This window comes from Protomyctophum bolini, assembly GCF_963924005.1.
Source record: "Protomyctophum bolini genome assembly, chromosome: 14".
In the NCBI taxonomy this organism is placed as follows: domain Eukaryota; kingdom Metazoa; phylum Chordata; class Actinopteri; order Myctophiformes; family Myctophidae; genus Protomyctophum; species Protomyctophum bolini.
Window position 1 is genome coordinate 36,246,716 of NC_137875.1, and position 18,026 is coordinate 36,264,741.

The window sequence follows — 18,026 nt, forward strand, 5'->3', positions numbered from 1 at the left end:
ATAGCTTATCAAGCTATAAATCCAATATGCCAAAGCAAAGCCCATGGCTATACCCGCCTATCCTTTGTGGTTAAATGCTATGCGGCTGGCATAGCGTTAAAGTACATTTTGAAAGCTTTGATGATAAAATGCAGGGGTTATTTTCTAGAACCTGACAATATTCCAAAATAGTAGCCTACCAATTAGATTCTATAATAGTTCTACCTTGGTTTGTCATGGATGGAGAGAAACATATATATTTCCCACACAAATACAGTACTTACCTTAATTTACTACATAACATGATAATATATGGTAATATAATGCTCCCTGCATTATATTATCATAATAAATTATATTAATATTTTTCTGTAAATGTATCTGATTCATTAGGGAAACACTTGTTGTTACTGTATGTTATGTCGATCATTCAAGTGCCCTTAAATTCTCACATATTCTGCATTTGTCATTCATATGTGACTGAAATGAAATACAAATTCACGATGAAATTAAATATTGCTTTAACCACTTAAACCCCATCATTATTCTGGGGGAGAAAAAAAACGTTTGCAGAAAATAGCAGATCTACAAGCGAGCATTGCATAATATGCAACTTTGTCCTGTTTGTTGTGTAACAAAGAAATAACTACATTACATATGTAGCAGCAGTTATCGACCACTGGGGTAGTGGTGCATGGTGTTTACCTGCAGAAAAACACTGTCCTCTTGCTGTATTTGGGTGTTTATATATATGGTTTGATTTGGTAGCCCAAAAAACCCAAATATATAGTGAGAGGACATGCAGTGTGTGTTTCTGGGGGAAACACCACCACACTCCATGCAGTGGCTAATAACTGCTATAGAGCAATGGTTTTCAACCAGTGGTCTGGGGACCACCAGTGGTCCTTGAGGGAGTTCCAGGTGGTCACCAGTTAAACTAAAATGGTAACCGAATGGACCCATAGATCTTTAACCCTTATGGGTCCATTCTTCGTTCCTAGTCTCACCTATGGTCATGAAGTGTGGGTCATGACTGAAAGAATAAGCGGCCGAAATGAGTTTTCTTTGACGGGTGGCTGGCATCTCTCTTAGAGGTGAGAAGTTCAGTCACGCGAGGGAGACTCGGAGTAGAGCCGCTGCTTATTCACCTGGAAAGGAGCCATGCCGCTTAGGTGGTTCGGACTTCGGACATTGGTTAGGATGCCTCTCGAGCGTCTCCCTAGGGAGGTCCTCGATGCACGTCCCTCTGGGAGGAGACCTAGGGGCAGACCAAGGGGCAGATGGAGGGATTACATCGAGTCGATGTAATCAGGCCAGTGACTCACTGGCGTTCCAAGGCCAGTGAGTCACTGGCCTTGGAACACCTCGGGATCCCCCAGGAGGAAGTTACTAATGTTGCTCTGCAGAGGAATGTCTGGAGCTCTCTGGCGGAGCTGTTGCCCCCACGACCTGACTACGGATAAGCGGTTGAAGATGGATGGATGGATGGATGGATGGGTCCATTTGGTTTCATTTTACGCTCTCAAGAGTTAAATTAATGTTAAACGTCTGCGATACTTAATTTAAAAGAAGTCTACACTATAGTGCAGTGGTTCTCAAACTGTGGTGCGCGGGCGCCTTTCCGCCTTAGGGGATGCGCAACATGAAAAAGCTAATGGTGGTGCTATGGTGTTATTTTAAATATATTAACATATTATGCCAATATATGGCAAGTATATATGCAGAATATATAGCCTATGCTGCATACAGTATATGCCGTGTTCAGGTTCATGAAGGAAATGTATATCATGTAAAGCATGGAATTGTGAATAACAAAATATTCTTTAGTTTTGGGTCTGAGAGGCTAATGTCGTCAAATGGTGGTCCGTGGCTCAAATACAAACAAAATAAACAAACAATGGACCTTGACATGAAAAGGGGTTGAAAACCACTGGTTTAGAGGGAAATGATGACAATGAATGTATATCGTTATGTTTTGTTATGTAAAAGGAAAAAATAAAATCCACTATAGACTAGAGCCCTGAGGGACTGCAGTCAACCAATAATAAGGTTTAAAGTGGTGGTTCTGAAAGTGGGGTCCGGGGACCCCTGGGGATCCCCAGCTACATTTCTTATAAAAAACACTTAAACCCCATCTGGTCACATTTAGAATTTTCATATATATATATATATATATATATATTTTTTTTTTTTAAATAATAAATTAAATAATCATTTAACCACTTTATCCATATTTTATATGTTGGCTATCTATATTAAAACCATAGAAGATCTACAAGCTCAAGTTAAACACTTTTGGAAAAATCTTGAAATCATTTTTTCACCTGGCATAAAACATTTTCAGATGTGCGTCTGTGGCCTGGTGGTCCTTGATGGAAAAAGGGTAACAGTCCGACACACAATATATCTGACACCCTATATACCCATACCCTAATTTAACCCTAACTGCACGCGGAAGCCATGAATGGCACGGGTGAGTCCGACATATGTGGCCTAACATCGGACTAAGGTATGCCACCCAGTAGTCAGTTTAGGCCTACTATCTGCAAGGGAGATGATCAATACAGAGGCCCCTTTCTTTCTTTCTTTACCATTACACAGGGACATGCAGTCTTGCCAAGAAACATTCAAACAAAATGATATGCAAAGCGAAACATAATCCCACAATTCTCTTCCAATAATTATTTATCATTGGCGGTTGTAATCAAGACGTTATTAAATCGCCCATGCCTATTACAACGCCGTATATCACGCCAGTTAACTGTAGTATAGCATTTTAAAAAACCAAGAGATGTTGAAGTCTGCACGTTTTAAAGCACACTGTTTGTGGACATTTCGCCCAGTCTTCTTTACCCCATGGAGACTTGAATTCATGGGTATTTTTGAGCAAACCCTCCTATATGTCCGGCTTGAGGGTTTGTGTAAACACAAACATTGTCTTAACACAAACATTAAATGCCATTGACAATGAATGGCCAGCTAGCTTTAAGTTTGTGTAAACAAAACACAAACATTCAATGCCATTGACAATGAATGGCCAGATTTTGTAAACACAAACATTGAATGCCATCACATTGAATGGCCAGCTTTGATTGTTGGTGTAAACACAAACATTGTGTAAATTCAAACATTGAAGACGAAGGTGAGGACGCAAATTGTGATTGGCCGGAATGAGATGATGTATGACATACAAGGGCAACTGGAGGCCCGGGGGCCACATGAGGCCCTCACATTCTCTTAATGCGGCCCTCAGGTTGATACCAGAATACTGATAAGATTAGTAGCTAAATGGGTAGTATTAAAATGTTATCGTCTTTTTTCATGTCCAATGCATTTGTATTAATACATAAAGTTAAAGGACCACTACACCACTTTTATATCTTCATATAATAGGTCCTCACTAATAATCATGAAAAAAATGGTGCAATTTTTTTCTACTCTGTGTCTCATAGGAGGGCTGTGGGCAATTTAGAAACTGTCCTCCAGTGACATCATCGATGGGGAATACAAGCTAATATAAACTGCAGGCTTTCTAGTCCTATAAAAAGTTGCAATGCAAAAAGCATGCATCGTTCTCACAATAATGAAAATCTAAACATTTTTGTAAAAAAATCTTGTTTAAAAGAAAACCTGCCTAATGATGTCGTCACTGGAGGACGGTTTCTAAACTGCCCACAGCCCTCCTATGAGACACAGACTGAGTAGAAAGAAATCGTGCCATTTTATCATGATATTAGCGAGGACCTATATGAAGATACTGTAGGTTGAAAAGTGGTGAAGTGGTCCTTTAACAACTATAATTAAAGGAATTTTGAAATTAAATAAAAATGTTACTTTTCAGGATTCCAATTCAGAAATAGCAAAAATTAATTCAGGATTTTAATTCAATAGCAAAAATATTTTTGCTACAACAGTAATATGCAATCTCTGGAGTGAGTGGGGAAATATTGTGGCCCTCTCCACCGTCAAAGTTTCCCACCCCTGATGTATGGTGATAAGAGCGCCCCTCACTTCACACGGGTGTGATTTTTTAGTTTTTGTTGCATTCCGAATCCTAAACCAATAATTTGACGACCAAGAGTGATTCCCTATAGAATAGAAAATATAAATAGAAAAAACGGAATAAAAATACATAGGAAAAAAAAGGTAATTTTGGGGGTGAACTATATGACCTTTAACACCAATACATGGTTCTCAAACCTTTTTGTGCCATACAAGGACCCCCAAATTAATCTGTATTTGGCCACAAAAAATCCTGGGGACCCCCTGGAACCCCCTCTAATTTCTCTAAATGCTAATTTAGAGAACCACCACTAATCTACATAATACGAGGTTGCCTTCATTTGTCTTTGCACTTCTAGTTTCTTCTTATAAATGGCATTCAGGTACGTTTTGTGAGCATAATGCAATAACATATCAAGTAAATCCCTTCTAACCTATACTATTAGGATATTATTAGGCCTATTATATAATAGCAATAATCTATCTATCTATGCCAACTGCCACAAAAAGAAGAAGAATAATCTATCTATCTATCTATCTATCTGATGTAGATAGGTGGGTAGACGAAGAAGACACAGTAGGAGGAAGTGGGTGGGTGTGTCGGTGTGTGTTTGCCTCTACGGTGTTTGCGTGGACGCATCGTGACGTGTCTCTTTGCACGCATGCCCTCTGCAGTCAGGCAGTGCTTTGCTTTTTGCGCGTCGTCCGGGGCCTTGCTGTGTGTGCCGTCCTGTCAGAGCAGAGCAGAGAGACACAGGGAGAGAGAGAGAGAGAGATAGAGAGAGAGAGAGCGCTGTGGATGGAAAACGTATTGCGAGTAGATTTTTTGGTGAGGTCATGTTTTTAAGCCGAACGACAGCAGCGGAGGAGACGTAAGATCATTCTTCTTCATCATCATCGGCCCACAACAACAGTCTCGTTTTATTTTGTCCTTCAAAGAGCCGTTATCCGCCATCATCGGACCGCATAGAGAAGAGAGAGAGCGAGCGAGAGAGAGCGAGAGAGAGACACACCACCATACGGCGTTTGGTTTGATGACAGAGGTAAAAGAGATCGTCGCTATTACGGGTTATTGTTGTAGCCTTGGTTGGGGGAGGGTCGCGGTGTGTGTGTGCGTGCGTTTGCTACTTGCCGATGCGTTTGTTGTCTTCTTAGGGGGGGGGGTTACATTGTAGCGAGAACGATTATAGCCTTAAATGCCGTCATATCATTGTAATTACGACGTAATAACGCACATAATGTATAGGATACACTGTAAAAGCCCTCGATGTTAATGTAACTCAGAGGAGTGTACGAAATGGAACCAAATGGACCCTTTACGGGTCCATTTGGTTCCATCGTACACCCCTCGGAGTTGTTAGCCTACATTGTTGCAATAACGTCGTCAACCTATATGTGCACGGATCGGATATACGTACGAATCCCACCATCTTGCGTTTTTTCTTCCAAACGTGAATTATTATGTTTTTCTTTTTTAATTGTACAATGATGAATGATTCCATAGCCAGGCGGAAAAAAAATGTACCTGCTGCGCCAGCCCACTGTCGTCAGAAAGCATGAAGGGTCGTGTGTTTTCCAAGGTTAAGACATTTAGCAGCAGCAGAAGGAAAATAAATCAATCGATATTGATCCTCTGGGATTTATGGTTATATATGTTGTACCGGTAAGGTTTCAATGGTATACCCCCACCCCCCACGGCCCACCCCCTGATTCCATTCAAGGCCGTATAGTGGGCCATAGCCTTTAATTATCTGCTTCTAATTCACATGCATGCAGAAAGCCGTTTTATTCAATATACAGAGGCATATATGTGAGTAATACTGGAAACTATGCAAATCACGTGTTGAAATGTAATTGTAATTTTATTAGAAGACATGTTATTGTATCATGCCACTGGCATCATTGTCCATTGACTGCATGCTAAAACTGAACGTGAAAGCATTAGCCTGCTATTTTAGGGCGAGGAGTAGGGTCTGATACTGCCTTGTTAAACCCCGTTCATTAAAATGATAGGCTAATCTGGCCGATAGCAAGCTTCATTAGACAAAACCCAAGCCGCCGGGGCAATTAAAGGCCAGTGCACTGGAGGACTAGGTCAACACTAGAGTCCTTCTATAATGCTGAGAGGAAAGGAAGCGGAGAGAGAGAGGAGGTGCTGCTGCGTCTGGAAGCTTTGTGAGGCGTCTAGATTTCTCCTATCAGCCTCTGGGCCCGGGGCACTGCAGGGCCGGTTCTATAGCCTGCCCCACTATAGGGTGGGCAGGGCGAATATATAGAGGCGGCCCTGCACGGGGTCAAATCCCCATAACCCCTGAAATGCATAGAAAACTATGCTGGATGCATATCAGTTTATCTAGTATCTATCTTCTCCTTCTTTGACCATATAGCAACAGTAAACCCAATTTCCATATCAGCCGTCATCCCGTCAGTTAACAGCATTTATGGCAAACGGTGTTCAGGTGGGTCTAAATTTCTCTAAAAAAAATGCTGCTCACCCAATCAGAAATCATGTATGATAAATGGTGTATATATATATTCCATCCTCATACCTTTTGATTGGGTGGGCAGGACGCACATTTGGGTGGGCTCTGCCCACCCACCCCTGCCCCCCTAGAACTGGCCCTGGCCCGGGGCCCCACTGTTGGGCCGTGAGGATACCACAAGTCTCTCTAGGCGTCTAGGTCGTCCTCAGACGAGCCCTCCATCATCGCTTCCAGTCACCCCGGTTCTCCATGCTTGGAGTACATCCACGGATGTTAATGTGGGACGTCCTCTTGATCTAGGCCCTTCTGTTGGTTCCCACAGCAGCTGGCTGGCAGTCCTTGATGTCTTTGAAAATGGCAGTCCTTGGTGTCCTGCTATAGACTCATTCTCCTGGCTGCTATTTTCTGTCTCACCCTTTGGTATTCCCCCATACAGGATCTTGTTGATAGCATACACTCTTGCTGATCTGTTAAGTATACTGCACGCAACATTCTGGTGTAGAACCCGTCTAGAAACTTCTCCAGGGTTGGCTTCACGGTCCAGCCATATAGAAGAACAAACAGACTATATACTGTTGCATAGAAGAAGCTGAGTTTGATTAGACGGGGGAGGTTGGAGTTCCATACACTGCAGGTCATTCTGTTCAGGGCCCTCCATGCAAGGGTCTTCCTCACGTCCAGATCTTGCTCGGTTGAGTTGACCCATGACTTCCTTCAGAGCAGTGCCTTCTGTTGTTGTCAGAGGTGGATGTTCCGGTGAGATGCTATAGGTGATACCCTCATTTTTCTTGGCATTCAGCTGGAGGCCAACCGTGGCACACTGTATCTCGGCTCTGTTCAGGAGGTCCTGTGCTACTCCTGCGCAGGCTGATGTCATCCGTATAGTCCAGATCTACTACTGTGGTCTCAGCCTCCTTGGTGTTAGAGTGAAGCCAAGATCCAGCTGCTCTTGTCCACTGATGGCCTTCCTGAGTGCATACTCCAGGACTATGATGAAGAGGAAGGGGGCTATAGGGTGTTCCCTTGCAGTACCCCAGCAAAGATAAACAGCGCAAGCTATTGCTAACATAAGCCGTTTCTTACAATGGAGGTCTGCGAGCAAGTAAACCGGATGTGAAAACATGGTAATCTGCCCAATTCTGGCTGCATGGCGCAGTTAACTATAACTATCACCACAGCAGTTAACTTGCAAAAAGTGGTTAAAATAAACATGCTCTGAAAATAATAATGCACGTGGCCCAAAATGCACGCTGTCGCTGTCACGAAAAGGTTGAGAACCACCGATCTAGAATGTCCTTGTTGATGCCGTTTCTTCTGAACTGACTGATTGGCTGCAGGGAACACTATATAACAGGTGCTGCATAGGCTCTATATGCACATACGCCATTTTGGAAATAGCTCTACCTACTTCGGACTTCCTTCACATCTGTTACCGATGATACTAATTAAGGCTCTGTTCCATTTTTTGATACAGTGGTTCTCAAATCTTTTAATTTCAAGGAACCCCATAACATGGATCCGTAAGGGGCCCCTACATACAGGGCCATTTGGAATCCATTCAAGGAGGAGACTTTGAGACCCAAGGGTGTTTCCAGTGAGCCAACATGCACAATAGCAGGCAGCACCATTGACCAGCATGGAACAGAGCCTTAAGCCAAACTCCAATACCCAAAATCTCGGCCACTCGCTCACTCACACTCGATCACTCCAGCATGGCAAATTACGGTGGAATTGGTGACCTGTCTAAATATGTGAACATCTTGTGGACTTCACACAACTTACATGGAGGTCTTTAAAAATGTGGCCTGAATACCGTTAATAATAACTCTGCTAATGAACAAACTGCAATAATTTACATTCAGACACCGACATTGTTATGTGACGTCGACACGATTGTCACATATTTCAGCAGGTCACCAATTTCACTGTAACACCACCGTGCTGGAGTGAGCGACTGTGAGTGAATGAGTGGCCGAGATTTGGGGGTATTGGAATTTGGCTTTAATTAGTATCATTGGCAACAACCTGTGAAGTAAGTCAGAAAAGGCCCGGAAGTAGGAAGAGTTATTTCCAAAATGGCGTATGTGCATAGAGCCTATTGGCAGACCACTGGCGTGTTTACTGCATCCCCCTGTAAACCTGCACAGCACACTTTATGGAATCACCACTCAAAGTGTTCCATGTCTTTTTACAGGGGCTGTTGTATCTGTTTTAGTGGTGCTGTTGCATCTGCCTAACATTATGCACTGAGCACAACAACTAGTTGTTATACAACCAGGGGGTATTATGAATTGTATATGTTGTTGCTGCTGTCAAGCTAGAGACCTTGTATCTTTCTTAACCTTTACTGGTTTTCTTTGTAATTTAATGCCCCACTTCGCTACTACAGTAGACAAAAGTAGCAATATTATTTTTTATAGGGCGAAAGTCTTTCTGTATGTGTGTGTGTGTGTGTGTGTGTGTGTGTGTGTGTTTTCTTTAGAAATATTTAACCAATAAAAAAGTACTGAAGTAGTAACAAGAGCTGGTGATGGTGGTGACTAAATTCAATAACTACATTGGATCCACTGAAACACAGGCTTCCTTTTTTTAAATTCCTGAAAACCAGAGAGTGATATAACTGCTGGGATGAGTTCAAAGAACCCCCCCCCCCCCCCATGTTGACATTGTGACAACCCTCCTGAGCGCCATGCTAACACAGTGATATTAATGACACTGTCCTGTTATCCACTCTAATGCGTTATGAACTTACGACTCAACTTACGACTCAACCTCTTCTCATGTAACTCATAAAACAAGACTTAGTGTATATAGTATAGTGCAATGCAGTGCAGTGAATCTCAAAGTGGGGTCCAGCAAAAGTAGTTAATATTATAGCATCACAATCATTCTAACCAACCTTATACATATATGTACTAATATGTCGGCTAATCAAAAACAGCAGATCTACTATTTTGCTATTTTTGAAATCTCAAAAACGCTAGGAAAATTGTACATTCCTTAATTTTACATAAATATTTTCTTCTGGGGGTCCTGGCTGGCTGTCATTTTCAAATGGTGTGTGTGTGTGTGTGTGTGTGTGTGTGTGTGTGTCAAAATGCATATACATTTGGGGGTCCTTGACACGAAAAAGATATAGAACGCCTAGTGCATATATGTCAAACTCAAGGCCCGGGAATGAATTATCTTTGGCCCGCGGGATGATATTTAATTAGTATTAGAACTGGCCCTCTGGTATATTGCACGGACCACCATAATACTAATAAGTCCCACAATGCACGGCGAGTGCATTGTGGGTCACGTATCGAGGGCCCGCAAGCGCAAGCATGCGTCTTCTCTTCACTATTGATCAGCAGTGAAAGTATATCATTTGTGGTCAACTTTCAGCTACCCCTCTCCCCAAAAATGGCCCGTGTGTTGAAACACAGTCCGGCCCTCGACTTGTACCAATTTCTAATGTATTTGAGTTTGACATCCCTGCCCTAGTGTGTAGTGGAGCGTGTCTATTTTGATGTTGTTGTGAGGGACTGACACACTGTGTCTCAGAGAGAGAGAGATGCATGCGTGTTTGTGACGTTGGAGGAGCAGAAGGGGAACACTGACACGTCTCACTGTGGCGATTCTTCCGTTCCTCATATGGACTGTGTTTTGTATAGCGAGACAGAGAGATATGATGGCGAGTCCTGATTATTACATAAGCTCTGTTTGGCTTCCTGCAAGGGGAAGGCAGCAAGATAAAATGACCGTAGTGATGTGGTTAATTCCTATAGGCCCGGTCAAATGGAAAAGTGCAGACCTTTTCAGATGTGGGTCCGCGGCCGAATACATTTTGGGGGTTCATGACACGAAAACGTAGCACTGGCATATAGGAAACGTAGAAAATAGTCACTTATTCACACAAAATAATAGCCGATCTACAAGCTCACATGGAAAGGGGGGGCATTTAAATGAGCATCTCTTTGCTTTGTGTTCCTATATATGTGGACCCTCCCAGCCCTCCCTCCCTCCTTCCCGGTATAACTTGACCCACTTAACATGTGCCTGTGTGGAAGACCTGCCTGCAGCGATAACAGGGCCTGGACTGGAGTCCTGGGCCGGGGTCCAAAAACGTGCAAGCGGTCACCGGTCGGTCAGTCAGTCAGGCACACAGGCTATAGGAATCTTCACCAGCAGCAGTCCAGGCAGGCGCTTTTGGTCTCCAATGTGATGACAGAGGGATATTCTGAGCCTTGTGTCGCACAAAAGCACCGAAAGTAGCATATCCGCAAGCTCGAAATTCGCACCGCGTTTAGAGCTTTTGGATGCCTATGAAAACCTCATTATGTCCAAAGGTTTTGGACATATGAGGTTTTCACCCAGATAGAGCGATATATCAAATCTTCCACCTCGGGTCTGGTTTGCTGAGTTGGTTTGCAGTGGATCTATTCTGCAGCGGTCGCCTGAAGAGTGAATGTCAGCAGCAGTCTTTTAACCCATTTAGGCCTGACGTCAAAATTAAAAAAAAATCTTCTAAATCCTGAAAAAACCTAATGTTTCCATGCTCAATATTTCATGTCAAGGACCACAAAAATTATATGTAATATGCCTCTGTCCCCCCATCTGAAAATATGTTGTTCCAGGGACCCCCAGAAGCAAAGATTTGCTTTAAAATGTTCACTCTGTAATAATATATATTCAAAGGCACATTTTCACGATAAAAAAAAAGATCAGACCTACAAGCTCGTTGCGCGCCACTCGGTGGCACGCTATGAGCTTGTAGATCTGCTATTTTTCAATAGCTAAAGTATAACATAATGCTTAGTTAAAACACCAAAAGGGGTTCCCGCCCAAAATGGGTTAACACCTCATTTAAATGCTTTCTTAGGAGCACCAAGGGAGCCTCGCCATTTTATCGTGAGTCTTGGGTCGCGATTTCGAAACACAATTCGTTGACAATTCACTTTACTTGTGTCCATCTTTGTCCCTTGTTCCCACAGAGAACATTTGTGGATGCGCAGAAAGCAGTAATTGAAGACCACCTCGCCACCATGAACAAGAACAAAAGAGAACGGGAGTTCTACAGCATCGACGTAGGGGACTCGACGTTCTGTGTGCTGAAACGCTACCAGAACCTCAGGCCCATAGGCTCAGGAGCACAGGGAATCGTATGGTAAGCAACGCACCCTCGACCATCCACAGTCAGTCTTCGTCTCCGTGCCAAAATAATATTGGCGATATTGTTTACCGTGCATCTGCACAGCATCAGCGGGATTCGTGCTAATAAATAATTATCTCATTTCATTAATCTTTAAGACGTTTTGATCATTCCGTCCTCGTGCAAATTTCATTGGTTCCAGCATGCAAATGTTTTTTAATTTAAACTTGTGAGCAAGGGTCAGAATAGGACTGGGCAAAATATGTTGATAATATATTGATACTGTGATTGTGACTAGATACCATCTGTGATGGCATCTATCAGGATAAGTGTTTTCCTGGTTTTACAACGCATTCTCACTCTAACTTTTTTGGAGAGTTACAATTCTCTACGATAACTCGAACGACGCCGAGTCAGCTGAAGCAGACTTCACGGTCACAACGCTTGGCAAGGCGACTCGCTTGGCGGGTGCCTCCTGTGGCTCAAGTCCGCTTTAGACCGTGCGCCTCCGTCGCTTTAAATGTTTGGGAGCCCGGGACGGCACTGTTTGACGCCATGATATGCATTTTTGGGGAGTGACAGTGTGTTGGGTTTTAATGGCTGCATTATGGCCGAGTGATGCCCTTTCTCTGAACTCTCTGTTCTCGCTGTATATTATTAGCCTTTTTGCTGGTGACTAGCCTTGGGAACCAACAGTTCCCGAGCCATGTGGCCCACACAAGTCAGGAGCCTATCTCCTGTTTCTGTAGTGTGATGCAGCTTAAGTACACACCCTGGACATGACGCTACAATAGCATGAAACCAACGCCGACCTCACCGTCTTAAAGCGAACACGCATTCTGGACGGGAACCCCTTTTGGTGTTTTAACTAAGTATTATGTTATACTTTAGCTATTTTTTTTTTATCGTGAAAATGCGGCACAAATCTTTGAATCTATATTCTTTCAGAAGACTAAATGGGTTAATAATGTCTCTGTATGTTTCATGGTTATGTCATCATAAAGCCATTGTGCAGTTGAACTGTAAAAATGCATATGGCACTACTGTACTCCTGCATTTCCCATACTCATGTCCTTTTCTTCCCCCAGCTCTGCATACGACCACAATCTCGAAAGAAACGTTGCCATCAAGAAGCTGAGTCGGCCCTTCCAGAATCAGACCCATGCCAAGAGGGCGTACAGAGAACTAGTGCTTATGAAATGTGTCAATCATAAAAATGTACGTTGGGTGAAACTGCTAACACAGAACTACAGTCATTTAGTGTTTTGTCGCTGTAGGGCAGAAACCCTGCATCTCCATATTTGAGCTTGCATGTTTTTTCGCACATTAATGCCCTACTTCATCATACAAGAATCTTGCACAAAATGTCAAGAAATAGTCAAGGAATGGCTTTGGACAAAAACTTTTCTGCCCTACAGCAGCGATCTATGAAATGTGTCAATCATCAGGGTTCAATTTGAGAAAATAAATGAATAACCATTTACCATTTTAGCCCCATGTACTTCTTTGTATGACAGCGAAATTAAATAGCGAAAATAGCCATTCTACGAACTCACACGTTGTTGTTAGCTTTAACATTTTAAGATGCTCTGATATATCTAATTATCACACTGTATGAACAAATCATAACAACGTTATGCTGACATGCATGTCTTGTGTTTCCACAGATTATTGGTCTATTAAATGTATTTACTCCACAAAAAACATTAGAAGAATTTCAAGACGTGTAAGTAACTCTTGGTCTGTGTACGCGTGTGTGTGTACGTGTGTGTGTGTGCGTGCGTGTGTGTGCGTGCGTGCGTATGTGTGTGTATCGGCTGCAAGCGTGTCTCTGTGTACAATTATTCTGCTTGCTTGAAAATATGCACATACTAAAACAATGTGCTGTGTGCATGCATCTGCGTGTGTGTGTGTATGCATGTTCCAGATACATAGTGATGGAGCTGATGGATGCCAACCTGTGCCAGGTGATTCAGATGGAGCTGGACCACGAGAGGCTGTCCTACCTGCTGTACCAGATGCTGTGTGGCATCAAGCACCTCCACGCGGCGGGCATCATTCACAGGGTAGGGCACCATTCACCTCCTCCATGCTGTGGGCATCATTCACAGGGTAGGGCACCATTCACCACCTCCATGCTGTGGGCATCTTTCACAGGGTAGGGCACCATTCACCTCCTCCATGCTGTGGGCATCATTCACAGGGTAGGGCACCATTCACCTCCTCCATGCTGTGGGCATCATTCACAGGGTAGGGCACCATTCACCTCCTCCATGCTGTGGGCATCTTTCCCAGGGCACCCGCTTCGAATGCTATCAACGCACAATGACCAGTAGGTTACTCATCAAGACATGCAATTGAGCCAGTAGGTTCTACTGGAGCCTACTTACAACGTCTCCATTGTATGCTCCATGGTAGCATCATTCACATGGTACCATCATTCACATGGTACCATCATTCACATGGTAGCATCATTCACAGGGTTGCATCATTCACATGGCTTGCATCATTCACATGGTACCATCATTCACATGGTAGCATCATTCACATGGTAGCATCATTCACAGGGTTGCATCATTCACAGGGTTGCATCACTCACATGGCTTGCATCATTCACAGGGTTGCATCATTCACATGGTAGCATCATTCACATGGTAGCAGCATTCACATGGTACCATCATTCACATGGTAGCATCATTCACAGGGTTGCATCAATCACATGGTACCATCATTCACATGGTACCATCATTCACATGGTAGCATCAATCACATGGTACCATCATTCACATGGTACCATCATTCACATGGTAGCATCATTCACAGGGTTTCATCATTCACAGGGTTTCATCATTCACATGGTAGCAGCATTCACAGGGTTGCATCATTCACAGGGTTGCATCATTCACAGGGTTGCATCATTCACAGGGTTGCATCATTCACAGGGTTGCATCATTCACAGGGTTTCATCATTCACAGGGTTTCATCATTCACATGGTAGCAGCATTCACAGGGTTGCATCATTCACAGGGTTGCATCATTCACAGGGTTTCATCATTCACAGGGTTTCATCATTCACAGGGTTTCATCATTCACATGGTAGCAGCATTCACAGGGTTTCATCATTCACAGGGTTTCATCATTCACATGGTAGCAGCATTCACAGGGTTTCATCATTCACAGGGTTTCATCATTCACATGGTAGCAGCATTCACAGGGTTTCATCATTCACAGGGTTTCATCATTCACATGGTAGCAGCATTCACAGGGTTGCATCATTCACAGGGTTGCATCAATCACATGGTAGCATCATTCACAGGGTTGCATCATTCACATGGTAGCAGCATTCACAGGGTTTCATCATTCACAGGGTTTCATCATTCACATGGTAGCAGCATTCACAGGGTTTCATCATTCACAGGGTTTCATCATTCACATGGTAGCATCATTCACAGGGTTGCATCATTCACAGGGTTGCATCAATCACATGGTACCATCATTCACAGGGTACCATCATCCACATGGTACCATCATTCACATGGTACCATCATTCACAGGGTTGCATCATTCACAGGGTTTCATCATTCACATGGTAGCATCATTCACAGGGTTGCATCATTCACAGGGTTGCATCAATCACATGGTAGCATCATTCACAGGGTTGCATCATTCACAGGGTTGCACTATTCTGACATTCCCAACATAAGGATGCCAGGGTAAAAGTGGTTAAAGGGATATTTCACTTTCAAACAAAAATAAACAAAATGAATTAGAAAAGTAATGATAAAAGTGAAATATCCCTTTAACCAATTTACTTATACAAATTAAATTGGTTAATGCGTCCGTTTCACTTTTTTATTTTTCCTGTGCAAAACAACAACAACACAGCACCTGACACTATAGTGAAAGGATGGCCAGATTGCTGGAATGACGACATTCAACTAGGTTAGAAGAAATACAGATAAAACCTCAAAGGAATACCTGGAAAAATGTGCTCCTCGGATCACAGCTCTCCGCCAGGCCAGTCCATCTGAGACAATCCTGGGATGAAATATGAAAAAAAAAAAAAGTCTGTTTTGATGACTATATAGATATTTGCGTGTTGGATCTGTAGGAGCAATATGCTTTGTGAAAATTGGCCTCCTGGTGGCGCTATAGCAGGCCAATGTGAAGAACTTGGGGCAGAGGTCCTGCTCTGGCCTCCAGGGAGTTTCACGCCAATTAGTATTCGCTGTACACACGAATGGACGGAAGGACGGGGGGACAAAACATTCTCCGCCGGAGCCAATTAAACCAATGGACTTGCCATGTTTTCTATCTCGGCTCTCCGTAAAAAAAACCAGACCTAGAGCTGCATGACTCATTACATGACGCACACTAGTGTACATGCAGGCAACACTGCATGAATGTAAATTCAGTTATATCAAAGTAAGCAGGGCAGACATTCCTTGCAGCAGCACTCGCTAGAACAAACATGTTGCATTTATGGTGTTTGAGAGCCCATGCATGGATGATGAACAGGGGCGGATTTAGCAATTACAGTATGTTTTAACAGCGGAGCGACAGCCAGAAGTGAATTATTTTGCCGAGACCCGGCAACTACTGGAGATAGCTGGCTATAGCGGGCGAACGGGCGATGGTCGAAAAGTGGGCGGAGGAACATCGGCCGAAAAGATAAAAATAATTCAACTTTTGGGGGACATCGTCCGGCGATAGTGGGCGATTAGGCGATAGCCAATGAAATTCATGTGTCGCTCGCCGTTGTTCTCCCGCTGTTAAAACTAGTGATGCACCGAATGTTCGGCCACAGAAAATATTCGGCCACAGAAAATATTCGGCCGAAAATGACTAAACAGTCTTTTGCCATAATCAGGTAGCTTTAATAATAATCATGACAGCAATGGTAGGAAAAAAAGATATATAATATTAATCATATTCGGCCAACTGTTTCCTATATTCGCTATTCGGTTTCGGCCAAGAACTTCCCTTTTGGTGCATCCCTAGTTAAAACGCACTGTTAGGGACTCGAGGCAAAGCTCAACTTTGTGTTCTCAGTCCTGGGGACTGATTTCAGTCCTGAGGATTTCATAGGGGTCATTTAATGGCATCAGTGTAGATTTTCTAAAAGTCATTTTCAGTCTCGGGATTCTTTTTGGCTTTAAGCCCTGCAAACCCTTCACTTGCTACCCTAGGAACAATGTGGGACTGGGAACCCTGGGAACCCAGGTAGCATAGGAGCATACTTTGTATCACAAACACTAAATAGAATCCTCATTGCAATACTGTACCACTCTGTAGGCAACTTTGGCCAGCATGAGATAGTTAATTAGCCTACTCACCACTGCTGCTATGGAGGATTTAATGTTCTATGGCAGTGTATGGGACTGCCACTTAACATCAAGATAAACCGCAGCCAATGAAGACAGAGTCGAAGGTGGAATTGACTGTTTTACTTCATGACAAAGCGGTGAAAGCTGCAAAAATAATAAAACAATACATTCAGAGTTGTTCTTAATTGACAGCATTCCAATCATCTCACAACTAAATAAACCCAGGTAATTAACAATCATACACACACTAGCTAAACCACATACACTCATCAGTGTTGATTAGTAGGATGACATACACCTGAGGCTAGGCTAGGCTATGTTATGTTCTGCAGACAACAGTAAACATTTGTCAAAAACGTTTCCAAATACAAAATAAACATAACAAAATACCACAAAATTGTACAGAAAGTTAGCATATCTAACATCAACTGCAACTTACAGCATTGCCTCTCAAAAGCTTCCAAGTTGGTAGATGTTTTCTTTTCTTAGGCTTACTGCTCTGAACAGTGTGTGTTTACTCTCTGCACTGCTGCATCAAAGATGGTGCTCACAGGAAGTGACTCTCATTATATACTGATTTCTTCAAAATAAAAGCACATGTACACAGGATGACAATAAAGTAGTTGCAGGCTTTTCTAAAGCGGACAGAAATACCAACATTGCTTAGAATTGCCTTAAAGGCAAGACAGAGGATGAAAGAGAACACACTTGCTCCAGAGTTTGTAGGCCTACATTGTTTTGTTCACACTTGACAAGTGTCAAGATGGCCTCAATAGAACTCACGTTTCCTCTAAAAAATGTGTGCTTTTCAAAATAAGAGTCTCTTTTGGAAATGTTCATTAGTCAACAACACTTGTTTTATTTTGAAAATCGACTTACTGGATGGAAGTAGTGCGGGTGAAACTATTTCACATTGGGGAGAAATAAACTGGAATGGTTGATTGTCAGGGGGTCCCCTATGCCTCTGGGCTCCACGCAAATGGCCTGGTGTGTGTGGCGTGGTCCCTCTGATGAGGAATAGACTGACAGCATGGCACTATGTGGGTCTACGTAGATGGCAGTACTGTGTGTGATGTGGACGAGTATTGACATGTAACAATT

General features: G+C 43.0%; 1 protein-coding gene across 4 annotated transcripts in view; it reads left to right on the forward strand.

The window, feature by feature from the left end:
* Positions 1-4,718: 4,718 nt before the first annotated feature.
* The window catches only part of mapk8a (mitogen-activated protein kinase 8a), a 31,478-nt gene continuing 18,170 nt past the window's right edge, over positions 4,719-18,026 (forward strand). For all 4 annotated transcript variants that reach the window (XR_013965302.1, XM_080782357.1, XM_080782358.1 and 1 more), the window contains exons 1-5: positions 4,719-5,024; positions 11,441-11,613; positions 12,687-12,816; positions 13,266-13,324; positions 13,526-13,664. Coding sequence is in view for 3 of the 4 variants with exons in the window: in XM_080782357.1 (XP_080638483.1) it covers positions 5,016-5,024; positions 11,441-11,613; positions 12,687-12,816; positions 13,266-13,324; positions 13,526-13,664 (510 nt within the window). In the remaining variant the exon portion in view is untranslated. The remainder of the gene's footprint in view (positions 5,025-11,440; positions 11,614-12,686; positions 12,817-13,265; positions 13,325-13,525; positions 13,665-18,026) is intronic.